The sequence below is a fragment of the Perissodus microlepis genome, chromosome 12 (genome assembly GCF_051167445.1).
Source record: "Perissodus microlepis isolate ML-2025 ecotype Zambia chromosome 12, ASM5116744v1, whole genome shotgun sequence".
In the NCBI taxonomy this organism is placed as follows: domain Eukaryota; kingdom Metazoa; phylum Chordata; class Actinopteri; order Cichliformes; family Cichlidae; genus Perissodus; species Perissodus microlepis.
This window is the reverse complement of record NC_140472.1, coordinates 26,374,884-26,400,192: the sequence shown is the minus strand read 5'-3', so window position 1 is coordinate 26,400,192 and position 25,309 is coordinate 26,374,884. Positions and strand designations below refer to the sequence as shown.

Sequence of the window (25,309 nt, the reverse complement as noted above, 5' to 3'; positions counted from 1 at the left end):
TAATACGATAGCAAAAGATTTGTGGTTTCTGAAGATGTAACATGGGTAACCACTGTATTCTCATAAAGAGATTGCATGTGATTTCCAAGTTGACCCAAACTGACAGAAGACCGTCTTTATTAATGTTTTATCGCCATCTTGAGGCACCAAGATGCTTTGGAGAAAACATCAGACTGTGAGTGGTCACAGATGTGGTCTGGTCCATTTCAAATGGCAACAAGATTATTGGTCATTGCACATGTTCTAAACCCACTGCTTTTTTTAGTCTGAGTGTGGCATAGTGAAGAAATAATGAAGGTGAGCATCTCACGGTCTTTTTGGTTTCCTTCCTCATCCAGGTATATGTTCGTCTTCATGTTCCAGATGAACTGGTGAGCCAGCAGCTGAGACTTCTGAGCAGCCCACAGGATGTACTCTCTCACATAACCCATCTGCACCAGGATGCAAACAGGGAAATGCAATCATTTATTCATGTTAAGAGGGCTCTGAATGTATTTGCTGACTCAGAAAATATGATAATTACCTTGTCATAACGAAGAGCTTGTACAATTTGAGGAATGTAAAACAAAATGGCATCCTAAAAAGAGAATAAAAACAAAAAAGTAATTAAAGCTACACCAACAATTTAGCTTATTACAGTAAACTTCACTCAAACATAATTTCTAATCATGTTTAAAGGAAAGGAAATTTGTAAGGGGAAATGAAGGTACTTTCCCAACCCTTTTTCATCGGATAACCTAAAAACCGTCTATCATGCACATAAATCTTCTTTAATATCAATATTAGAAATAAAATAAAACTATAAATTTTCTGTAAACTGCATCTGGACAACCATTAGCCCACCACTACTCAATTGTAACTGTAGCTACTGTATTTAAACTGTTATTCTTGAGGTTTTTTTAAACTGATAACATAATTTGTCGATCTATAGCAGCCATTACCAAAGTCGAGCCGTGGCCCACTTAAATCCAGAAAACCCCATGGGGCCCACCCAATCTTAATCTTCACTCTAATCAAAATACAACAGAAAGTGATGTGTTTCCTTAAAAAGGAACACAGGCGGTTGGCTATAAATTGCTAATGCAACTGAGTTATCTGCAAAGTGTTAAGGCTAATGTGTGACCCACCTGCCACAGGGAGGTGGGTCACACATTTCACGAACCTCAATGAAAGAGCAGTAAATTTAGGTGAGAGTAATATCACAAACTACCTCCTATTACCAAAAAAACAATTTTTATTCACTTTTTATATAAATAAATGAATAAATGTTTATAAATCTACATACTTGTAATTTCTTCCTGAATTTCTCTTATTAATTTGTCCCACCAGGAGACCTCACCCCACGGTTTGGGAATCATTGATCCATACAATTAACTTACATGATCAACTAGCTATACATTTGTTCATCCTCCATTTAAATGTACTGTTTTCCACTGGAAGTTCAACTTCTACCACCATGTTTGCAGATGTGGAATTGTTATTTGAAGGCCCTGTCTCTCTCCTATAATTTCTATGGTTAACCTACACTGTTATCCCACACTTTAATAACTTATTTTAACTGTTTATCTGACCATATTAACTGTTTTCAAGTTTAATTGTTTGCCTACAGTATCAGATGTTATTTTCAACTGTTAGCCATAAATCTCATGGGACTGGTTTAACTATCCACTCACTTTTTAACCATCTAGTTAACAGTTATGAATTTCCAGTCGCTGCTCATTTCAACACTTCATCCATTTCTGGTAGTAAAATCTTAACTTTTCTTGAATTAACTGTAACAGCTGGGTTCATCTTTACACCCATGTGAAAAAAATGAAAATAATTGTATATCTCTACATACGGGAGGAAAGGAGCGGAGCACTTTGACCCCATACTGGGCTGTGAGGGGATGAGGAGGGTACATGGACGAGAAGTAGGATAGTCCAGTTGGTGGATCTGCTGGAGCCCAGCACAGGATATGACTCAGCTCTGGAGAGTCAGCATCAATTGTGTGCCATGTCACCAGAAACTGCAGAAAAACATCAAAAAGTATTAAAATTGAATCCACCTTTGCTACATTACTATGATAGGTCCCATATAATGTATCACAGAATCAGCCCTGATTGTGTGCTAACTAGCCACCAGAGGAAACTGTGTTTATTAGTTACTAAATTAACTGGAATAAACAAGTATGATCTGTCAAAGAGCATTATCTGCAAAATCACAGTGGTCATTGGGGAAAGCTGTGTTTTTCCTCCACTGCTCCTTCTTTAAACAGGTACAAGACTCATTAAGAGTTCAATCACGCAAAACTAAACACAAACGACTGGAGAGGGCTGGAGGGAAAACGATTACTCAGTAACACAATTTCTCATGTGACACTATAGCCACTTAAAAAAAAAAAAAAAAAACCACTAAGTGACAAACAAAAACTTTTTAGTTTGTTCATAAAATGTGTTAGTTTCATGATGACAGTTACTGTGTCAGTGGTACTTTGTTCTGGAGGTTTAAGCCTTTACTAACCATCTGAGTTACAGTACTTTAAACCATTCACTCTAAGTTTGTTCTTGCACACATGATGTTTGCTCGACACTAAAATAAAAGCATCATGAATTAAACCAAACAGACAATTGTCACAATCCACCTGGTGGTTTGTGAAGACAGGTGGTAGACCTCACCTTGACCGCCTCAGGAACGTCACACACAGCAGCTGGATCCATTCGCACTAAACGAGTCACCTCAGAGACAATAGCCTCCGTGTTTTTGAATCTGAAACAAAATAAATAAATAAAATTCAATAAATGGCTTATGTCTTTCCATAAATGACACATGACACTTACCTTATTCCAACAACAAAATTATTTAAGTCGCTAAACAAGCCAAAGTCAGCCATCTGTTGCTGTTTCATGTTATTTTAAAGCGGTTTCATGGCCAATGAGTTTTTTCCCTTGTTGTTTTATTCATATTTTGATATTTGATTACCAGTAACTAGATTTTTAATTTAGCAATGGTGAAGATGAGTGTCAGAGGTGACTTGCGACAGCAAGAAGTGCAAGAATGAAAGGGAAGAATTTACAAAAAAAAAAAAACTGTTAGTGAGAACTGCCATCATGTATGGTTAGGAAACGATGGCACTGACAAAAATGCAGAAAGCCAAGGTGAACATGTGATGTTAACATTTTCAGTGGGAGTCCAAGATGGACACGACTAGAAATGAGTCTATCAGAGGGACAGCTCAGTTTAAGCATTTTAGAGACAAGGTCAGAAAGGCGATGCTGATATGGTTTGGACATGTGCAGAGGAAGGATGGTGGATACACCAAACATTATTTTATTTTTATTATTTCAGAATTTTTTTTTATTTATGCTTTTTACTTTAACTGTTTTCTGTTGAACACAAGCATTCAAGTTTTTCAAATTTTCAAATTAGACAGAATGTATTACATTTATGACACAGGATGCAAAGCATTTTGATTTTCTGTGTACCTGGCAGGCAGCTGGAGGGCAAGGTAGGGTGCTATGCTCCACGCTAGATTGACGTTGTCCTTCCACTGTTTCTCCGTCAGACTGATGTATCTGGATCTCCAGTTAGCAATACTTGTCTCCACTGACTGTTCTGTAGTAATGGCAAGCTCTTGAGTGGATAAGGGATTGTACCATATTGTCAGCCGCTCAATCTCACTGGCCTGGAGAAAAAAAAAAAAGTTTAGATCAGTTGGATTTCATGTAATTTGCATTATGAAGTTTGTGAAACATAAAGTAGCTAAAGTAGCATCAAGCCCAAATTAAAAAGGTGACCTATTATGCTTATTTACATTTGTTATTATTGAACTCCACTTGAATGATTTCCAGTTCAATTTAACCCTTATTTATGTCATTCAAGTTTATTGTCTCCCTGAAACAAGTTCCTCAATGTTCAAGCCACTCTCCCTGCAAGTCAACTACTTCTTACTGGCTGCCCAGTCAGAGAGTTTGAAGAGCAGACAAGTGGAACTGCTGTGCCTGAACTGACCATATTAAGGCTACCCGCTGTCAGTGACATCATGCAGAACCAAGAGTAGAAAAAAAAGTCTAAAACCTGAGCTTATGGCTCATAGAGAATACTTGTATATACTCTGACTTCAGGATTTTTACATTTTATTCATGTTTAATATAATCATGCAGCACTGTAACAGAAAATTCTGAAAAGCATAATAGGTCAACTTGCAACTATCTATTCATAAAAAGAAAAATATACTAAAGCATGCGCTTCACTTTATTGCCACATATTTGTGAATAATAATACTTGTTGAAATACCAGTAAAGCCAGAAGAAGAGTCCTGCGTTTCATGTAATACTTGTGCAGCTGGGTGCCTCTATTGCTTTTTTTAGACAGTCCTGAAATGTATAAAGAAAGAGTGGTGAAAAAGAAGCAGAGTCACTGTAACCAACTTTGCATATATAATTTTAACACACTGTGTGTTTTACCTGATTTCTTGGATATGGTGGACATCCCTGAGGACAGAGGGTATGTGTTGATCCATCCCTGAGCGACCTGCTGCCTCTGACCCACTGCTACGTCGAGACTGCTTCGGCTGTCTGTCACTGCCACTACAGACAGGCTGTTCACAGACATGTCTTGGGGATCTGTGTAACAATAAATACCATCAGGCCCAGATCTAAACATCAAAACATAAACTTTAAGAAAATAATACTGATAGTCTGAAATCCTGTGACTGTTTTTTTCTGTTCAAAGCATCAGTATAACATCACAGAGTGATGACAATGGCTGTACAAAATAGTAATTCATTAATAATTACTGAAGATATACCTGGAGGAACCAGCTGGTTGGCAGTCAGATATTTCTTGTCAGACTGCAGGCTGGCATAAAACTTGATCATTATACTGATGTCTTCTCTCAGCCTTTTATCTGTTTGAGTGGGAAATCTGGGAGCAACGCTACACAGAAACAAATATAAAAAGAAGTCATTAAACAGCTTTAAAGACACTTTTTCTTTATCGCAAATAAAACTAGTTTAATTACCTGAAGTAATCAAAAGCTGTGGAATAGATTTTTTCTCGCAGTACGTTCCTGATGGTAGCATTTGTCACCACATCAGCATGCAGAAGATTAAGACCAAGAGTCAACAGTCTGAAATAAAGCAACCGTTTAGGATTATGCATTTGGCGATGCTGCTGATAGAATAGAATAGAATTCAACTTCATTGTCATTGCACATGTTACAAGTACAAGCCAACGAAATGCAGTTTGCATCCATCCAGAAAGCGCTTTGGCAATAATATAGATTTAATACAGAATATGGATCTATTATAGGTATGTTACAACGTACACGGTATGAAGGTATGTTCTGAGTATACTATAACTATAAGTATGTACAGGCTATAGCTGTAGTGAGTGTACAAGCTATGTACACTCATAAAAATATGAAAACTATACAGATTGTAGATATACAATTGCGAGTATAAATAAACAATTGTAAACAGTTGTATTTGTAAACAAATACTGTGATTGCCACAGTTTTTCAAAGTAAACACCTGAATCTTGGTCCAATGGCAGCAATATGTTTGTTTATGCTGCTTTTGGATCCTCCTACATTCAAAGACAGAGATCGCTGTAAAATGGCGGTGAAAATCTCCACTTGGTCAGCACTGGAGTACTTGGCTATCTCGAACCTCTGCACCAGAAACTTGGAGAAAGAAAGAAAAAGAAAATGTTTATGTCTCCAACCTTTACCAGTTTGTAGAATCAAATAAGCTTTGTAGGTGATGAGATCCAAAATTCTTGGGCTGATCGACTCTTCCAAATGTAGCATATTAAAATAGAGTTAAAAACTGATCAGTATTGACCTACAATATGCTGGACTCACTCAGCACCGTCTTTAATGAGATATCTATCCATTAAAAGTCAGGACAAGTGATGAAAAACATTCAGCAAAGAAACAGTTCAAAAGCAGCTAGATGGCCACATTACTTTTAAAAATAAACAGCAAACAACACAAGTTTATTCTGTATAACTGACCTCTATCCAGAGGAAGTGAGGGACGACATCAGGAGCACAGGGTGTAGGTTGACTCTCCTCTGAGACAGCCAGAGGGCCAGCCTCGACCTTAGCCTCCAAGAATAAACCCATTTTCAGCTCTACTGTCATCTGCCAAGCTCCTGCCATTTCACGCATGAACTAAGAAGAAACATTAAAGATAATCAACTTAAACTAAACATGCATTCATGTAATTATTTAAACGATTTTAAGAGAAGTGACACATACTGGCACTTCCACCCCATTGTGCGCAGCCAGTAGCCATTCCCAGCAGGCAATGGCAGTTTCCATGCCATGTTCTGTAAACATCTTCAGAGGAGACCAACAAAGATGGTGCAAGAGCAGTGGATCGCAGTCTGAAAGCCAGACATAAAAACAAGAAAATTACTAATGAAAAGTGAACTTTATATAATAATTAAATGAATAAATAAATAACAGGCGTGATTTAAGAGAAGCAGAGCTGCTCACTTTTGGTAGTTATAAGGAGGGCAGCCATCTTGAACATGGCCTGGGTGAAGGCCTCGGGGTCTTTTTTATCCAGAGCACTGGTCATCTGATGGATCATCAACTTGTTGAGATCCGACTGGCTGCGAGTCGCCTCTGAGAACTGGATCATACCAGCCACCTAGACAGTACATAAAAAAGACAGGAGATAGCATCAGAGAGCAGAAGAGAATATGAGTAGCTGTGCTTTTAAATATTCCCAATATAGTTTACCTCTCCTGTGTACCGGTTTCGCAGATTGAGTGACGCCATGAAATTGGAGTAGTCTTTTTTCACACATGCTGGTCTCTCTGTCAGCTGGGTGGTCTGAAGGGGGGAAAAACACAATGTAACTGCCAAATAACTGCATGGAAACTATGGAAGCATGAGCGACAGCTTTAACGTCACACTTGGAAATACTGAGGGTGTCATGCCTGAGGCCTTTTTCTCTGTATTTAGTGATCAGACCAACCTGAGGGAAAGCAGCCTATGGTTGGGCACATGGTGGAGGACAGTACCGGCATAACCAGTAAGCCAAATGGGCAACCAGCCAGCCAGCCAACCAACCCACCAGTCCATTGCAGGTAAGTAACCAGGTAACCAGCAAATCCGTACACAGGCCAAGCAACCAGGTAGGTAGTTCGGTGCAGTTTAATAAAGACAAAATACAACAAATGAAGCAAATGAAAAGACAGATATAGCAGAATGCAGGCCCAAAGAACATATAAGAAATGCCTAGCAAGCAAAATAATGTCACACAGACTAGTAAGCATGCACACATGAACATAGACATCTACAAATTGTTTAAAGAGCAACAAAATAAAACACACAAGCTATATGTGCACAACAAAAAAAAAAAAAAAAAATCAACAAGGACCTTTTTCTGAATACAAACAAAAAGCCAATGTCTTTGGCAAAGCTGCTAAATTGCACATGGCATGTTAAAAAGCACTTTATGTTGGACAGTTGTTAATGAGCATTCAATCAACAAACCTGGGAGGCCATTTAGAATTAAACATTCTTAGTTTGCAGTTTGTTCCAAGTACAGTATGTTACTAAAATGCTCTTGCTCCTGTCATCTACTGTGCTCTAAAAATTCTGACTACATACATCTTTGGTAGAACTGTGTCTTTGCACTAATTTGCATCTAAACTATATATTAAAAAAATACCGTATTGGTTTAGTGAACGTTATCTTTCTGCAGAATTGCTAAAATGCAGTAGATTCTATCTCACCATCAGTTTGGCTCACTTTGTCTAAATTTATCTTGACATTTAGTTGGGGGTTAAATCCAATATTTACAGTATGATAACTGCGGTGATCAGAAGGATTTGTGTGAAGCCATGGCTGTAAGTGTATCTGTGACTCACGCCTAGTGTAGTACTCTGTCTGTTGTAGCCTGCAAAGTGAAGTATACTCTCTGTGGCCATTGCAAGGCCAGTGTGCTGTGACAGTCCTGACACCCAGATCTGATGCTTGTTCAGATACTCCTGCAAGAAAAATTGAAATAACAGATATGACAAGAATCATTTCCAGTCACTTATGCCTTGTTTACTCAAAGTAAACACTCCTTTCAAAATGAAGAGGTAAAAGTTAATTGCTTGCTTAAAATAAATTGATAGTGGCCAAGAACGTAAAAGAAACTAACCTGTAGGTGGGACTTTGTGACCGAAGGAGCCCATTTCATTGCTTCTTTCAGGATCTCACCACAGCGAGCAGCAAAGTCTTTTACTATGCTCTAAAAGGAGTTGGGAAATAAAGACATAGTGCTACTTTATTAAGAACAAGAGTGGCAATAATATTCAATATTTAGTATTTACTGTTATATTCACATAGATCATCGCGATGATGTTGTTTATTATATTGCTCTCTTTTTCTTTGCTTGTTTTCTCTTTTTTCTTTCTCAACAGGTGATCCAGGTGATTGATATATATATTTTTTGTCTGTTTGTTTTGTTGGTTTTCGTTTTTTGTTCCTCTTCCCTGCTGTTTTTCTTTCCCTACCTCTCTTTCTTCCCCCCAGTCTGTCTGTCTCATGTTTAGCAAGTGAAAATAAAATAAAATAAACAAAGGTGAATCAAATAGACCAATACGGCAAGGCCGGGATGGTCCATTTGGTAAAGTAAATCCGTTGGGGATCTTTCTTTGCCTTTAGACAATAATTCTGATGGCAAAAGAACCAAACGGGACAGGCGAAAAAAAAAAGAACAAGAGTGGCGGACAGTCACTGAGTAAAATAAATTCTAGCACAAACCAAATGCCATTTGTTTATTTAATTTCTACATTTTTTTAAGAGCCCAAACCTCAGCCCACCATTAAAATACAGTTTACACTTGATATGATAAAAAAGAACTCTCTCCCTACTATTGTTGAAGCCCATACTGTGCTGTCCTCTAGTGGCCAGAAGTGTAATAACAGCCCAAACTCACCTCTCTGGCTTCATATGTGTCAGGAACAGTGATCCTGTATGGGGTGTCGGGAATGTCATAGTATGGCTGGTCCTTATGAATGTCCTAAAGTAAAGGAGAATACATTTTGTTCACATGAAGTCTATATTTGCATCTATTTAAACACTTCCATGAGATCTAACTTAAAACCTCTTTTATTTGACCACAGCACACCGACTTGCTGACTCTGCATTATGTTATCGGTACAGGGACCGAGAACCAGGCACTCAAACAGAGAACCTGGCACTTTGTCTATCACATCAACCCTCTCCTCATACTCACAGCACTTAGTGACAGAGAGAGTGTCTGCAGAATGTCCAACATGGTCTTTAACACACGACCGCTCCAGAGTAGATGAGGGAATCTGGTTCAGATAGAAGGACGTAAAAATACTTAGAAAAAATGATAAGCGAGAAAAAAGCAGACAAGGTAACTAAATGATTTCTACTCACGTCTCAGCCAAACCAGAGAGGTATTTGTCTGCTACTCTGCGGATCCTCTTGTGGGTATGATTAAAGTTCACCAACAAGAATTGGGCATGACGCTCTAATTCTTCTTCGTGTTCTTTGGTCTTTGCCTGAAAACATAAGAAACAAAATGATTTTTTTAAAATCTGAACTTAATTAAATGTTGCAAGCTCCACATATTTTACTATTTAAATGCCCCCTACCTTCTCAGCCATCATCTGAAGGAAAACATCAAATACCTTGTCGCCAACACAAATGATGCACTGCATCATGCCTGCAAAAAAGGAAAACTGAGAAAATGGGTTCCATATGTTAAAAAGACAACAGGATGATTAAATTGATTCGGGCACAAAGCTCACCAGATTTGTCTTTCTGGATGGCTTTGTCTTCAAAGTATCGAAACATGACCTGGAACCTATCGGGATCATTGGATCGCAGCATCCTGAGAGAGATAACAGGAGGAAATTATATTTTTGCACATTTTGACCTCGCTTAAGCAATCAAAGGTGAGAAAAGATAAGGAAATTAAGCTCATGCCAATAAAGCTGACCTCATGTATTCTAATCGGTAGACGGAGAGCAGGTATGTGGACATGGCAAAGTCTAGCTTGTTAATGAGGGCAGACCCTTCAGGAGGTGGGTCAAGGAGATTGCTGATGGTTGCCCGCAGTTCACTCAACTCCGCCTGGAGGAAAGAAAGATTTGAACACCTAAAGATTAAATCTGGTATTCCTTTAATTAAAAAAAACTAATCAAAACTATTTTGAACACTGTACCGGGGTGACTGTGTCGTTTTTCAGAGCCGAGTTGTACTGTAGCTCAGACCGCAGAGGTTCTCCACTGGGGAAGGTGAGAAGAGGAGACTTGGTAGCAATCTCACACACACCTTCATACCACTCCTCTGGCCAAAGCCCTAAAAAGACAAAAGATATTTCAAGAAATATAGAAACATGTTGGTTTGCTGCTGTGAGCCTTTTTCATTCCACATATCAACACAGCTGTGGCAGATGTACCGGGACAAAAAAAATAAAAAATAAGCTGAATCCATTTTGAACAGAATTTGGAACGTTTCTTTTATTTTTAGATATTACTTAATTTAACATCTATTACTGATCAGTTTCACTGATTTATCCTCAAAGTTTGTGCAACAACTTTGTTTTCAGAATCAGAATCTTTATTAATCTCTAAGGAAATTATATACAATCATGTTCAATAATTTTACTGTAAGCCAACAATTTCATTCTAATTTATAACTGTTAATGTATTTCTTTTAATAACTTCTGACTACAATGTACTACTGACTATGCATCTATTACCTTTCCCTTCTAGATCTTGTTAAATTCTACTCAGTTCTTCACTCCTTGCAAAGTTAGTTGAGCTAACCACTCCACATACCCCTGGCTACTGCAGAAGCACCTCCCAGTACTTCTGGTTAGACACTGACACAGACCTATGAATCTTATGTTTATGGTGAATCTTAAAATTAAATTAGGTTTGTGACAATTGATCTATCTTTATATTTTTGGTATAAAATCTTCATGATTATTATATTTCTTGTAATTGTGCTTGTTTAAGTCTAAGCAAACAACTACATGATCTATGTTTTACAAATCAAAGCCACAGATGCCTTGAGATTCCAAAACATCAGTGCTGAACAAGGCAAGGAGCCTCATCATGGGAGGAGCTTAACCCCATAAATGCCAACTCATGGCATGAAGCTTTGAATATTACTTCACATTCATGTGATACGATATGGTGCTCAAACATTCTTCTGTATGCAAAGCATATGAAAATTACTTAATTCTTTGCTTACCTGATCCTTCCACAGCAAAACCCATGACCACTGAGTACAACCAGAAGTCCCTAAACAGCTTCTGGAGGCGGGGCTTGGCCTCTTTGATCGGTGGAAGCCTCCTGGTCAACTATGAGTCAAAAAAGCCAGACAAGACAGATAACAATGATTGATTTAGAGCAATTATCGCTTAAATCAATAATTTTATGCAAAAAGTGAATATAAAAAAATCCCCCAAAATACTGGTACTTCCTTTGAGTACAAAAGGTTATTACACACTGGATATTATGAACGCTAAAAAAGTGTAAGGCTAACAAATAAATTAACAGCTGCAAACAATGTGTTACTGAACTACAGGAGATTTAACTGTTAGTAAAATATATTCTTAACAAGTGAGCAGAAAGGTGAAGAGTTAAAGGTTTGAGTCAGTCACAGGACGTTTTGGTCTGTTTGATCTGGTTTATTTGTTCAAGAGAAGCCCACATCAAAGTTCAGTGGTGTATTCAATTCTTTGCTCTTAGTCCTGCAAACAGAAGCAACAGAAGACTTTACACCACGACTCAGTAAAGGTAAGACATTACCGTTATTATAGACAAACTGCTGTTATCATTAAAAAAACTAGGTTAAATTTTTCAACAGCAAGCAAATTATTTCATATCTACAGATTTTTCAGCATCTAATTGAATCAAATCTATTTAAAGTGGTCGTGCTAAATATGCATTTCCTCTGCTTCAGCCATTAGGATGTGGGTCATCGCTCTCATCTCAGCAGTCTGTCTGCTGGCTAGTCCATCTCGGGCTGGAATCAAAGATCTCAGCTCTCACTTCAGTGACCCCAAACCGGACCCCAGAGGCTTCGAAGCAGATGGCACAGTGGACATAGAGTCCCTACCCTTGGAGTACCACAAGGAAAACACTGTCACTAATGACCTATTTGATGGCTTTGAGGATGAAGATTATATTGATTTCGATAAGATCCTAGCAGCAGGCAGTGATGACTACATGTAAGTATTAGTGATTTTTTTTTTTTTTTTTTTTTTTTTTTACTAGGGTGGATTGTTTAAATATGTTTTTGTAAAAATACTTAAAGTGTATATTAACTGAAGTTAGTTTACAACATAAACACTTGTACACTTGTGATATTTTTCTTGGTAGTGTTGATGATGTAACTGTGTATACACATCAACTATGGGACACATGAACAAACCACAATAAACAGTTACTTATTATTCTACTTTTAAATGTTTAGATGATGACTCTAAGCATGTCTTTCAGTGAAGGGGATGAGGTCGATGAGATTGCCACACCAGCCCCCGACATTGACATCTTTGCCGAACCCTCTGACCCAAAGATTCGCCGTGCCAGACTTCTGCGACTGTTCCACGGTCGTTCTCGCCTTCAGCGCCTCAACATGGTGAATGGCCGTTTTGGCTTTAACCTCTATCGAAGTCTTCGAAACAACGTCAACCAAACTGACAACATCCTGCTAGCACCCGCTGGGATCTCCATTGCCATGGGGATGATGTCTTTAGGAGCGAGATCTGAAACCCATGATCAGATCTACAAAGTTCTGGGATTCGCTGAGTTTGTCAACGCCAGTCATCACTATGACAACACAACGGTGCACAAGCTATTCAGGAAGCTGACACACAGACTCTTCAGGAGGAACTTTGGCTACACATTGCGCTCTGTAAATGACGTCTACGTCAAGAACAGCATCTCTGTGAAAGATACTTTCCGTGCAGAGACAAAGAATTACTATTTTGCAGAGCCTCAGTCAGTGGACTTCAGAGACCCTGCATTTCTGGCTAAGGCAAACCAACGCATACAAAAGCTGACCAAAGGGCTGATTCGGGAACCACTGAAGAGTGTTGACCCAAATATGGTGCTGATGCTACTCAACTACCTGTACTTCAAAGGTGAGAAAAAAAAATATGACATGCTTTCAAAAGACCCCTATGATTTCAACATGGCTATTTGACTTGATTTGTTTGACTAAACAGGAACTTGGGAGCAAAAATTCCCTAAAGAAATGACTCACTATCGCAACTTCAGAGTTAATGAAAAAACAAATGTACGTGTGCCAATGATGACAAACAAGGGGAACTATCTAGCTGCTGCCGATCATGATTTAGACTGTGATGTCCTACAGGTGGGTGGCCCAACTTCAACAAAAATGTTCTCACAAACAGGGCGCTGTTAAGTTAAACGCGTAAACAGTTTAACTTAACAGCGCCACAAAAAGATCAAATTTCCTTTTTTCAGCTCCCATACACAGGAAACATCAGCATGCTCATCGCCTTGCCAAGGAAGCTCACTGGCATGAGGTCTTTGGAGCAGAAAATCTCTCCCACGGTTGTCAATAAGTGGCTCAAAAACATGACAAACAGGTCAGCAGCTGAGACATTCAATAACGTTTTTCAGTACAGGATGTTTTAAAGCCACTGGTTTATGTGGAAAAGTGGAAAAAAAGTTCAGATATTGTTGCGATTTAAAATGATTCAACTATGACAAACTTCTATGTCCCCTTCAGGACACGTGAGATTGTGCTACCTCGGTTTAAACTGGAGCAAAACTATGACTTGATTGAAAACCTGAAGAAGATGGGCCTCACTGGCATGTTTGAGGAGACTGCCGATTTCTCTGGCATGACCTCTGAAAGAGTTTCCATGAACTGGGTGAGCAACACTAAATCGCTGACAAATAATCCTGATCTGTGATCCATTCAGTCACCTGGACATCTTATTAACAGCACGCAATACTTCCTGCTGTTTCAAAGTAATGTACAGATTCTGATTTCTCTCTGTAGCTGAAGCACCAAGGAATCATCACTGTGAACGAAGAGGGAACAGAAGCTGCTGCTCTGACTCAGGTGGGCTTCATGCCGCTCTCCTCTCAGATTCGCTTCGTCATCGATCACCCCTTCCTCTTCCTGATCTACGAGCACCGCACAGACTGCCTCGTGTTCATGGGCCGGGTGGCCAATCCCTCCCAGAGCTAAACAAAAAGTTGTGTTGCACAGCTAAACTATTCATGACAAGCCTGCTTAGAATGACTGACTAGATTTGGTTGATTCTAGAAGTTGACATCAAGTAAAGAATTTTTCATGTGAGTATAGCCTCTAGCTGAACATTTAAAGTTCTCCCTTATATAATTCAAAGCACAGAGTGTCTCTGAATAACTCAATAAATTCTTATCTGTCTGTTAATGTTTTATCTTCTGCAATGACACTAATGTAGAAGCGTGCTCAGAAAACAGAATTTTGAAAATGTTCTTACTCTAAGGCTGAAGTGAAACAGTCATTTCTGTGAATAAAGCTTAATCTTGTAAAATTACTTTTTTTTAACAAAGGGGGTGCTCTAAAAAAGAAAATTTCAACTTTACTATTTAAATATTTAATATGTTAAGACCTAAAACTATTACTATTAATGGAAAGTACTAACTAGCACACAAGTGGAGGTCTATATATACACTAAAAAAATATAAACTGAATGAATTGTATTATAATATTACTGTAGGCGCATAATGTTTGGGGGGGCTTAAAGCAGTAGCATTCAGCATTGAACTATAACACCGATGTCTGTACTGCAACTGACTTGGTAAATATTTGTTCATACAGTTAAAACCTAACTAACACTTTGTATTCCCTTGCAAGAACTCAAACATTGACGTAGCTACCTCAGCTAACCTACGTACGGGTATTTTAACACTTACAAAAAGAGCCGTTAAAGGGAAACCCCCTTTAACGGCTACTCACCACAGCAATGACTGGAATGAGGACTCCAAGATTTCCAGCACTACTTGATGCCTAGGGTGATAGAGAGAGCTATTAGCATGCCATCAATGTGGCTGTTACCAATTTCCTGTGGTGTTTGGATGTTTATGTCAGGAACCATGTACCTTTAGTGCGGGGCCCTTGTCAGAGGCCCTCTCGCTGGCTCTCTTTCCTTCAAGGCCCAGTTGAACAAACAGTTCTAAAAGGTTCACCAACAGTTCGTCCACAAGCTGCTCCCCCTGCAGGTTGGCTGCAATGTTGGCAAGTGCATTTATCACTGCCAGAGAGCAGTGCCTTGATGGGGAAACAACAGCACAGATGGAGGAAAAAGTTAAACACAGCTGCAGTACATATAGCCATAAATGTAACTAAGATAAACAAGCCTGTAATAACTAATCAGGCAGAAGTATAACATAGAAGTCTTCTGTTCATAACTGATAGCAGTGAGTAACTGTAAGAACAAAGAAGAATAATTTTTAAACACTGTTGCAGCCGCTGGTCACTTGTTGAAAAATGTGAGAGCAGATGCTGACCTGTAGCCATGATCTCTGTAGTCTTTGGTGGCTGAGTAGACCACTGAACTTGCTTTCACACTGATCTGCTGGAACAGATTCCACACCTCCTGGTAGATGTATTGCTACAAACAAAGAGACAAATAAAGACATGGTTAAAAGCTGGAATGTAAGAACCAGTTTTTAATAGTGGGAGAATGTCAAGATAACACGGTGCTGCTTACAAAAGTTACAATTTCCTCAACAATAAACATTAGTGGTAATAAAATGCAAAATATCTATATCAGTTGGACATTTTTGGTGAGATCTATTTTCAGTACTTTTTTTTTTTTTTTTTTAAATGTTGTTTGTCAGAATGAGGGCGGGCTTTTTCCAGAGCACCCGGTTACACTCCAGTGGAGTGTCATTAGTAATCTTGGACTCCTTTCTTAAAGCTTAAGTGCACTGAAGAAATAAACACCAGCTGACAAGTTTACAATAATTACGATGTGTCAGCAACTTCAGCAAAAGGAGCTCGAATTAACGCCTCTGTATTCCTCTACCACCAAATCAAGCTGCAGTTTACATCAGGGTAACCTCAATCGCCACTTCATTAGGTATACTTGTTCAACTTCTTGATAACATAAATATCTAATCAGCCAATCACATGTCAGGAATTCAGTTAACTTAAGCATGTAGACACTGTCAAGATGGCCTGTTGACTGAGCATCAGAAAGGTGATTTAAGTGATTCGAACATGAAAAGATTGTTAGCGCCAGACAGACTGATCTTGTTTCAGAAACTTCTGATCTACTGGGATTTTCCCCACACAGCCACCTCTATGGTTATAGAGAATGGTTGAGGGGAAAAAAAGAATATATGCAGTGAGCAGCATTGCTCTGGGTGAAAATGTTTTATTCATGCCTGTGGTCAAAGGAGAATGGCCGGACTATTTTGAGCTGACAGGAAGGCAACAGTAATTCAAATAACCACTCTTCACCAACCAATGTATGCTGGAGACATTAAACCAGCACATTCAACCTTGAAGTAGGTGAGCTAAAACAGTAGAAGACCGCACAAGGTGCCATTTCTGTCAGTCACAAAGAGGACACTGAGGCTATAATTGGCACAGGCTAACTAAAGTTGGATGCCAGAAGACTAGAAAAATGTTTTCTGATCTAATGAGTCTCAGTTTCTGTTGTGATATTTGGATGATGTGATCAGAATATGGCACAAACAAAATGAAAGCATCTGATCCTTCAGTCAGACTGGTGGTGGTGATGGCTTGTATCATAGATGTGCAGCCAACTAATCTTTTAATGGGTCAAAATCTCTGAGTAATGTTTTTAGCACCTTCTTGTATCTTTGCCACAAATAATTAAAGGCAGTTTTGAAGGTAAAAGGGGGACCAACCTGGTACTAGCATGGTGAAACTAATGAACGGGCTGATGAGTTTATATGTACTACACATTTTGTAGGCATTTAAGAGGGTGGGACCAAATATTATGTAAACAGCTCAGTAGCCCATCAAATATTAAGTATGGTCACAATCTCCTTTTCTGTCTGTGGTGTTGAATAAAGCCAAGTAAAGTGTCAAAAGTTGAATATTATAAAGCTGCAAAACAATCTTTGATGTAGAAATATTTACAGCTTAATCATTTTATCCTGACAGACATTGATTTGATATTTTGTAATAATTAGTATATGAATTCATGAGTTGTCAGTCTTATGTTTAGTCCAAGTGTAAGGTTTGTGCCAATCTTAAAGGAATTCCCTCAAAGCGTTCCTGAGGTATAAATATGAAGGACAGGATGACATCAGGATAGACATACCAACCAAAAACATGTCCAACACCACCGCTGTCGTGGGTTGGCGCAGCAGCACAAAAAGGGTTACTTTTGTTAGTATTTATACTTTTGATATATTTGGGCGATCGTGGCTCAAGAGTTGGGAGTTTGCCTTGTAGGGGCTATCCCTGTAGGGGCAGGGATAGCTCAGTAGGTAGAGTGGCGGCCCCATGATCAGAAGGTCGGGGGTTCGACTCCACTGAACGGCTACCCTGAGGTACCCCTGAGCAAGGTACCGTCCCTACACACTGCTCCCCGGGCGCTGCATTGGTGGCTGCCCACTGCTTCACTGGGTGAATGGGTTAAATGCAGAGGAACTATTTCCCTATGGGGACTAACACGCACACTTTACTTTACTTTACTTTGTAATCGGAAGGTTGCCGGTTCGAGCCCCGGCTTGGTCAGTCTCGGTCGTTGTGTCCTTGGGCGAGACACTTCACCCGTTGCCTACTGGTGGTGGTCAGAGGGCCCGGTGGCGCCAGTGTCCGGCAGTCTCACCTCTGTCAGTGCGCTCCAGGGTGGCTGTGGCTACAATGTAGCTTGCCATCACCAGTGTCTGAATGTGTATGTGAATGGGTGGATGACTGGTTGTGTAAAGCGCTTTGGGGTCCTTAGGGACTAGAAAAGCGCTATACAAATACAGGCCATTTACCATTTAAGCAATAGCAATTACCAGAAGCTAGCGGTATTGTTAGGGAACATATATTTTGTTAGGGCAAGCATTTCACCTATGGTTTAATTTGTTAGATAATTATTTACTCCTTTCCCTATATGCCCTGTCCACCATGAAGACATCTAAAAATTGGGAGGAAGTTTCTCTGCAATGTCTACATACATTTCCTGTAATGACCATACAGCCAAGCTGGTCTATGATGAGCACATCCAGCTGTGAAGGAGGCTGGCAGAACTTTTGCTGGAGGATCTGAAGAATGTGCTCCATGACTTTCGGAGTGTCTCTCAGAGCTACTGCAATGTGGCCAAGTGCTCGAATGGTGTGATCTGGAATTAGATGGGCATCCCTGGAAGAAATTAGATTATTTATTTTTAAAGCAGTTCATCAGGGTATCTGTGTCAAGGACTTGGATATCACTTGGGTGATTCTAAAGCCTAAAGTATTTTGTTTTTACTAGAAACGTTGCTCACTTGTCATTCTCCTGTGAAATGTATAGACGGTTTGAAAGACTAGCCAAGAAAGCCTCGACTATGACATTGTCCATTGTCAAACCAGCTTTCAGACATCTGAGAGAGAAAAGGACAAAAATGTAAAAACAGAAAGTTAAAAAAAAACAAAAAACAGTTGAATTGTTTTTTAAATCTCAGCGGAGGAGTGCTAGGTGTGTTTGTATCCAACCTGCAGATGTTGTCGATGGAAATATCTCTGAGCTGTTCGTACATGGAAGGCTGGTCTTTCCTGTTTGACAGTAAGTTGAAGGTGGACTGAGAGTGCTCATTGGTCACATTTATCCTAATTTCTCCTGTGCCTGAAAGAAGTGTATCAGCAGCACAAACACATAAATATTAGCGCAAACAGAATACAAGTTATAACACTATGTAAAACAAGATGCTACATGTGAATAAAGGAAGAGCCAAGTGTAAAATCTAAAGAGTGCATTTTGTAATTTATAAATTAAATGACTTGTCTATAAAAACACAGCACTCTGTGGTCAGGCAAAAATCTATACCCTGAATTACATTTACAACTGTTCTGAGTCTGTAGCCACTCATCAATGAACATGTCTAGGCACGACGGGAGCTGGGCACGACAATGACATTGTTATTGATGCATATTTGTCATTGTGCTCTTAGCAACATGACTCATTTATCTTTGCACCAACTGTGCTGTTCTTTGGATAAGATAGATGTGCCCTGGATGCTGTTTTCAAAGTGGCAATTGAAATATTAATTTCACTGTACTTTCACGCAGAAGTTGCAGGTTTACCACAGCACAGTCATAGGAAACTTTGGTGCTATTAACCCGTGTTCAACTTAGAAAACATCCTTTCTGTGTGAAGACTTGGAAGAGACTATGCTCTTTAAATTAAACTATATTCATTTGCTGTGAAAAAATCCTAATTATGCTTCATGGTGTTTTTAGAGCAAAATTCTTAGGATAGGAGTTTTGAGTCTTAGCTCAGACGTGGTTTTGAAGAAACCATTTTACACAGTAAGTACCTGTGTTGTACTGGCTGTGGTACTTGTAGAGTTTTATAAGAACAGGAGAAGGAACCACCAGGAAATCCTTGAGAGAGGTTGTGGCAGAGTGAGCAACTACTGGAAACCTTTCACACAGGCGACCCAGGCCCTGAAATGAAGTAGAAGACAGTCAGAAAACCATTAAACCAATGCCCAGCACAGAAACAAAATGTCCAGAACCTTCTGTAACACTGTACTTTTCTACATTTGTATTAATATTATTATACCTGTAGGCAACAGATGAGCAGAGGCATATGAGCAATGATGACTTTACTGGAGGTTTTTGACTGCAGTTTCTCTGACAGTTTGGTACACAAATTCTCAGCTCCTGAAGAAAAAAAAATATATAACAGCATCAGCACCAGCAAACACATCCAGATCCCTCTGATTATGATGTCTGAATACACACTGTTCACTTTCTGCTGCAATCCATTACCTTGCTCATCTTTAACGGCCCACACCATAAGGTCCACGCATGCAGCGTTGGCTTGGCAACGAAGCTTGAGGGGGCTTTGTTCCCCTGGCAGCCCTCCAGTGTCATGAAGAACCCTCTGCAGCTCCGACTGACTGCTGCTAAACTGTTCCAGTACAAAATCGTGCACTTCCCGCACAAACGTTGGCTGCAGAGCTTTAAAAACATAAAGAGAGAATGAGTATTTGTAAAATAGTGTTCAGCACAAAATTGGCTGGCAAACAGAACAATAGCAACAGCAGGGCTGCCTGCTGTCAATGCATAATAAATACACTCTCTTTGTTGTTTTACCTTTCATGTAATATAGTGTGTCCCGCAGCATTTTGAACACACACACATAGAGAGGGTCACTGAAGGTTTTGTAATAGAGGTTGATTCCAGGATTACACTTAACAACAAACAGAGGAGACATTGACACAACAGATTACTTAACTGATAAGATCCTGTGTCTAACTTTGAATTTACCATTTACAATTCTGCACCGACAGCAGTCATATGCTTACCTCTATGACTTCTGTCATTGTGGCATCCAGAGTTTTCAAAAAGGACTCGGACACAAACTTCTTCACCTGCAAGCCAACATTGCACACAACTACTGTAAAGGCTCAAGATACATATACTGGATAAGTATAAAAGTAAAAGATTTAAAGGGTTGTAAGCGGTGTACGGGTAGTAGGCTACTGCACCATGGCAAGGAGCTGTCGGAGCAGATCCACAGGCACCTCCACCTCATTTTCTCCTTCCCCCAAGAAGAGTGGAGATACCGAGAAACTGGAGCTGACTGTAGAGAAATAGTAGTCAGGGTCGACTGTGTTGCTGTCTGGAAAATAGGCACCTGAAATCAGTGGGAGCAGAAGAATTATTAACAAAAACAAATAGGATGAAATATGACTGTTTCCATTAGATCTCAGTGGGTACTATTTCAATAATATAGAATTAGTTCACTTTGGAAAATAAGGTTTTTTTTGTTGCACATTATTCTACTGAATCTACATTCTATAGCGACAATTAAACCTTTCTGTGTAACAGATTAGGGCTTGTAATACTGCAGATTATAAGTGTAGAATTACTGAAATAAAACACTTTTTGAGTCTGTCCCAGACAATTTACAAAAAACACATTCCCTGAGTTTGGAATGCAACATAGTTAACAAGAAATCTGTGGAAATACAGCAAATGTTACAAAACTCTTAATCTGACCACAAACAACGAATGAATTGGCATTTCCAATATTATAGAGTAATACAGGATTGGAAATACCACTTCAGGCATAAAGCAATTAAAGGCCTTAGTATCAATCTGGCATAACGTAGCAGCTATAAAACTCAGCATGAACCCAAACAAAAAAAGGCTAACCACAGTTACAATGTTTTTATAGTCTGGCTTATTACAAAGTTACAGTATGGGGGATATTGCTGTTCACCCTAACAAACCTAAAAAAAAGTGCCCAGTTGTTACATAATGTTGACAGCTGATAATAATAAGCTGAGCTGAATTGCCAGACTAAACTAAAAACTAAGACACAAATATTTTTAAAGTAACTTCTGTTTCTTCAGTTTTACCTTCCAAGTAATGTGGACTAGGAGTTGTAGGAGAGCAGGGTGAGTGGCCTCCTGGATCTGTACTGATCTGTTTGAAAGCACATTACACAACTTTAATGGGTAACGAAACATACCACCATTATCACTGAATAATATGAATTAACAAAGCAAATAAAACTATTATTGCTCTGGATTCTCCCCTAATTATCCTGAACAAGCAAAACACGTCTTGAATCCGGCAACATGTACCGACCTGTGCAGATGAATCTAGGTTGGTCCCGGTGCGTCTGCGCAGAGTATCACTCTGGCACACTGTAAGCAGTGAGGACGGTAGAATAGAACGAAAGTCATTGAAGGATCTGCGCCGTACACCCTCTGTTTCCTCTGTAACGCATCGTGCCTGAGGAGAATCTTTGGGGAACAACTTGGATAACAGAGCTTCATCTGTGTGGCTGTAGCGGCCAAATGCCCGAGTCATGCCAAGCAGGCTGGGAACAATATACTTGCACAGGAAGACTGCAGACAAAAAAGAGCAGCGTTAAGGTTCTTTTTTTGTTTTAAAAGCTAAAGTCAGAATGTTTGTTGCATTTCTATCTATACCTTTGTCATGATTATCCGGTGTTTGGCATATATCCTGTAACGCCTGCATGACCTCCATTATAGTGTTCAAGATCTATAGTGAAAACAGTGCAAAAACAGTGAGTTAGCACTTAAATGCAATGCACCCCAACCCTGTGAATAATATAACGATTTATCACCACTTTTTAAACAGACCTCTTGTCTTGAGTCTGGATCCCTCTGAGCCACATCTGACAGAAGAGTCACTAGACAGAAGCTGAAGTTTTCTGCTACGGGGAGAAATTCTGAGGAGCAGAAAGTTACACAGACACAGTTGAATTGAATGCCTCATAAGGTTGAACAAAAGAAAATAAATAATGATAAGCAGATTTGCCAAAAATGTAAACATCAAATACAGAGCAACAGAGCGTCACGTGGAACAGAAACAGCAGTTCACAATATGCAATTCAAGTATAAATTAACCCATCTGTCTAGTGTAATACATCTCAACACTACAATTAATTAATAAGAATTGCTAGAAATTCTACTGCCACAAGTAAAAGGAGTCTATTGTAAAACTAAAAGCTTCACTATAAGAGGATTCTTCTTACCCTTTCCTTTCTTTCCTGAGCTTTCTTCGATCCATTGGACCCGTGGCAGCCCTCTCAGTAGGCTCAGCAAGTAAGAAACAAGTATGTCTTTGTGCTGCAGGAGTAAAACAAATCATTACACACCACAAACAAGTGCACTCTGCAGCATAAAATCGGCACTTTTGCATGCCTGACAAGCACTGACGGATCAAAACAACGAGGTTATCTTACACAAACAAATCTGGGTCAAAGAAAGTGTATCACAGCTTTAAAAATAAAAGTAAGGCAGGGCTCGCAAAATCGCTAGCCCGACGTCCCGGGGCTAGCGATTTTTCCAGTCGGGCTACCAAAATCTGTCTCTGCCCTGCCCGTCGGGCTATCATAGGAAAATATATTTCAATGCTTTTGCATTCTTTCGGAAATGTAGCTGGGTAATTATGTCATTGGCATCGGTGAGCCACTGTCAATATGTGACATATTGAAATCGTGTTTGAATTTGCGCTTGTTTTTTGCTTTCACTTTGCAATCGCGCGAACTGTTTTATAGAGAGCGACAGCACTGATTGGTGAGTGATGATAATTTGCGCACCAATTCCTCTGACATCGTCTTATCAATCGTTAGCTTACTATGCAAACATGACAAGTGAAATCTCCCGCAGCAAGCTTAAACATGTGAGAGGTTGATCGCGCAGAGAATCGCTGAGCGTTATGTGAGTGCGTGTGTAAAAGCAGCAGGATATATATTTTAGTTCTGCTGAGCCAAATAAGACAGGTCAGGGTGAAGAAGTGACAGCCAACGAAAAGCTTACCACAAAACGGAAAGGTTATGACAAATCAGACTATAAGGCAAAAAGAAAGTGCAGCTTTATGGTTTCATGGACAAAAGAATTTCTGTGGCTGCGATATGATGAGCTATATAACCAGGGCTGCACATAAGTGGTCCGCAGGTGCGCATTCGCTGTCAAAATAAAAAACGCGCACAAGATAAGAAGTTGCACCGCGTGTTTGCGTACATAAGATTTTCTGGAGGAGGACAGACATTTGTTTAGAACTCTTAAAGATGTCGAAGAAGCAAGCTCCTTTAAGCAATTACTTTGGTTTTCCTCCACATCCAAAGAAATGTCAGAAGGAGTCCGAACCACAAAAGAAGCACGTATTCTCAGAAAAGTGTTTGCAGGAGGTGAGCTGGCTTCAAACAAATGATGAACGCACAGAGATGTGGTGCAGAATGTGCCGTGAAAATCCTACTCTAGCGGACAAAAACAGTGCCTTTTATATGGACGCAAACGCGTGTTGCAACTTCTTATCTGGTGCGCGTCTTTTATTTTGACAGCGAATGCGCACATGCGGACCACTTATGTGCACCCGTGTAAATAACATAATGTTCTGCCGGGTGTGTTGTTGCTTTTCCCTCGATTTCTGAGTCGACAAGCGCCTTTGTTACTGGGACCAGTCATTTTAAGAAAGGCCCCCATTAGAACCCATGAGAAATGCAAGAAATGCATTATTGCTCAGTCTGCAATATCTTTCCCAGAACAAACACCAATTGCAAATAACATACTAAAAATAAACCTGAAAATCAGTTTAGAATAGCGTACTATGTTGCAAAGAGTGAACTACCACTGGCACAATTTAGCAGTCTTTGCAAACTTCAAAAAGCAAATGGCCTCGATCTTGGTTCCACTTGCCTCTTTCCCGTGACTTCAGTGGAAATTTCAAATTCAGGATTAGACACAGACTGATTCATGTCCTACACAGTTCTTACAAGTTCATAGAAATTTCTGTTCAATTAGAACCAAGTATTTGAGTTGATGATTGTAATTTTTATACAATGTTGTAATTTGTGTTTAAACAATTTTTTGATTAATGTTTTGTTTCCGTTACAATATTATACTTTAATGTATAATATTGTAACGGAAACAAAACATCAATCAAAAAATTGCTCTCTTTTTTATTCGGGCTACTTAAATTTATTTTGGGCTACCAAAAACTGAAGAGTCCCTGCCCGAAGGGCTACCAGGGATTTTGAAATTTTGCGAGCCCTGTAAGGCATCCAGCACTATGCTGTCAGACAGAAGGGAAGCTTTCCCAACTGTGTCTAAGTGTGATGAGGTTAGAGGCTTACACGGCTAACTGCATGTCTAATCGCCAGATTAATCAGATTATGAGAATAAGCTTATCACAGGGATACATGTAGTCAGAGGAGAGCGCAGGAGCAAACGTGGACTAATAGTTCTAATACAATATTACCATTACTATACCTGTGAAACAGAGTTTGATAAGCAGTTAGGAAAATAGAAAATTAGTATTGTGCCAATATGCAATGCCAATACTTCACTATCTAATGAACTAAACTATGAAATCTTAAATCCACTGTATTACCAGAACAGCTTGAAGTAAAATGAAAAGACTGAATTCAAAAGGCTAAACTGCTCAGCTTTTTACTGACAACCACCCACCTGTAAGCCAGATTCCACCAAAAACACAGCCAATGCAATAACAGCATCTCTGCGACGCACATCCAGAGTGAACACACCACGGACTTCCACTGGACACATACATTGCAGCTTCTGAACCTAAAAGGCCAAAAATAAATATTAAAGTAACAGTCCAGGCTGCTAATATTCACACATCAAGCTGATTT

The 25,309-nt window shown here is 39.4% G+C and overlaps 2 protein-coding genes across 3 annotated transcripts in view; one reads left to right on the top strand and one right to left on the bottom strand.

Annotated features, from left to right (window-relative positions):
- Positions 1–25,309, bottom strand: part of pi4kab (phosphatidylinositol 4-kinase, catalytic, alpha b) — a 32,226-nt gene that overhangs the window by 5,201 nt on the left and 1,716 nt on the right. Inside the window, exons 2-44 of one of the 2 annotated variants that reach the window (XM_084945445.1) lie at positions 25,125–25,241; positions 22,688–22,781; positions 22,293–22,381; positions 22,119–22,191; positions 21,772–22,034; positions 21,540–21,606; positions 20,665–20,813; positions 20,482–20,547; positions 20,270–20,366; positions 19,943–20,134; positions 19,734–19,834; positions 19,486–19,615; positions 18,665–18,794; positions 18,457–18,552; positions 18,149–18,332; positions 15,509–15,612; positions 15,101–15,269; positions 14,958–15,008; positions 11,223–11,331; positions 10,186–10,322; positions 9,961–10,094; positions 9,770–9,852; positions 9,614–9,684; positions 9,396–9,520; positions 9,226–9,307; positions 8,926–9,009; positions 8,146–8,235; positions 7,868–7,987; positions 6,970–6,984; positions 6,732–6,824; positions 6,483–6,639; positions 6,243–6,370; positions 5,997–6,155; positions 5,513–5,664; positions 5,002–5,109; positions 4,789–4,916; positions 4,446–4,604; positions 4,276–4,355; positions 3,465–3,664; positions 2,658–2,748; positions 1,841–2,008; positions 524–577; positions 311–431 (exon numbers count right to left, since the gene is read on the bottom strand). In XM_084945445.1, coding sequence (XP_084801571.1) covers positions 311–431; positions 524–577; positions 1,841–2,008; positions 2,658–2,748; positions 3,465–3,664; positions 4,276–4,355; positions 4,446–4,604; positions 4,789–4,916; positions 5,002–5,109; positions 5,513–5,664; positions 5,997–6,155; positions 6,243–6,370; positions 6,483–6,639; positions 6,732–6,824; positions 6,970–6,984; positions 7,868–7,987; positions 8,146–8,235; positions 8,926–9,009; positions 9,226–9,307; positions 9,396–9,520; positions 9,614–9,684; positions 9,770–9,852; positions 9,961–10,094; positions 10,186–10,322; positions 11,223–11,331; positions 14,958–15,008; positions 15,101–15,269; positions 15,509–15,612; positions 18,149–18,332; positions 18,457–18,552; positions 18,665–18,794; positions 19,486–19,615; positions 19,734–19,834; positions 19,943–20,134; positions 20,270–20,366; positions 20,482–20,547; positions 20,665–20,813; positions 21,540–21,606; positions 21,772–22,034; positions 22,119–22,191; positions 22,293–22,381; positions 22,688–22,781; positions 25,125–25,241 — 5,020 coding nt within the window. The remainder of the gene's footprint in view (positions 1–310; positions 432–523; positions 578–1,840; positions 2,009–2,657; positions 2,749–3,464; positions 3,665–4,275; positions 4,356–4,445; positions 4,605–4,788; positions 4,917–5,001; positions 5,110–5,512; positions 5,665–5,996; positions 6,156–6,242; positions 6,371–6,482; positions 6,640–6,731; positions 6,825–6,969; positions 6,985–7,867; positions 7,988–8,145; positions 8,236–8,925; positions 9,010–9,225; positions 9,308–9,395; positions 9,521–9,613; positions 9,685–9,769; positions 9,853–9,960; positions 10,095–10,185; positions 10,323–11,222; positions 11,332–14,957; positions 15,009–15,100; positions 15,270–15,508; positions 15,613–18,148; positions 18,333–18,456; positions 18,553–18,664; positions 18,795–19,485; positions 19,616–19,733; positions 19,835–19,942; positions 20,135–20,269; positions 20,367–20,481; positions 20,548–20,664; positions 20,814–21,539; positions 21,607–21,771; positions 22,035–22,118; positions 22,192–22,292; positions 22,382–22,687; positions 22,782–25,124; positions 25,242–25,309) is intronic. The other variant, XM_084945446.1, reaches the window with a different exon arrangement.
- serpind1 (serpin peptidase inhibitor, clade D (heparin cofactor), member 1) lies at positions 11,645–14,538 on the top strand. The gene is made up of 7 exons (XM_084945447.1): positions 11,645–11,770; positions 11,937–12,204; positions 12,476–13,119; positions 13,204–13,352; positions 13,466–13,590; positions 13,734–13,878; positions 14,010–14,538. Exons 2-7 carry the CDS (start codon positions 11,945–11,947, stop codon positions 14,199–14,201), a joined length of 1,515 nt encoding a protein of 504 aa, XP_084801573.1. The 5' UTR covers positions 11,645–11,770; positions 11,937–11,944; the 3' UTR covers positions 14,202–14,538.

What these genes read in the sequence shown, in the direction of transcription:
- serpind1 (XM_084945447.1), top strand. Translation starts at nt 11,945, where the DNA reads ATGTGGGTCATCGCTCTCATCTCAGCAGTCTGTCTGCTGGCTAGTCCA. An exon ending in CTCAAAAACATGACAAACAG is followed by an intron (nt 13,591 to 13,733) that starts GTCAGCAGCTGA and finishes TGTCCCCTTCAG; the next exon opens with GACACGTGAGATTGTGCTAC. An exon ending in AAAGAGTTTCCATGAACTGG is followed by an intron (nt 13,879 to 14,009) that starts GTGAGCAACACT and finishes TTCTCTCTGTAG; the next exon opens with CTGAAGCACCAAGGAATCAT.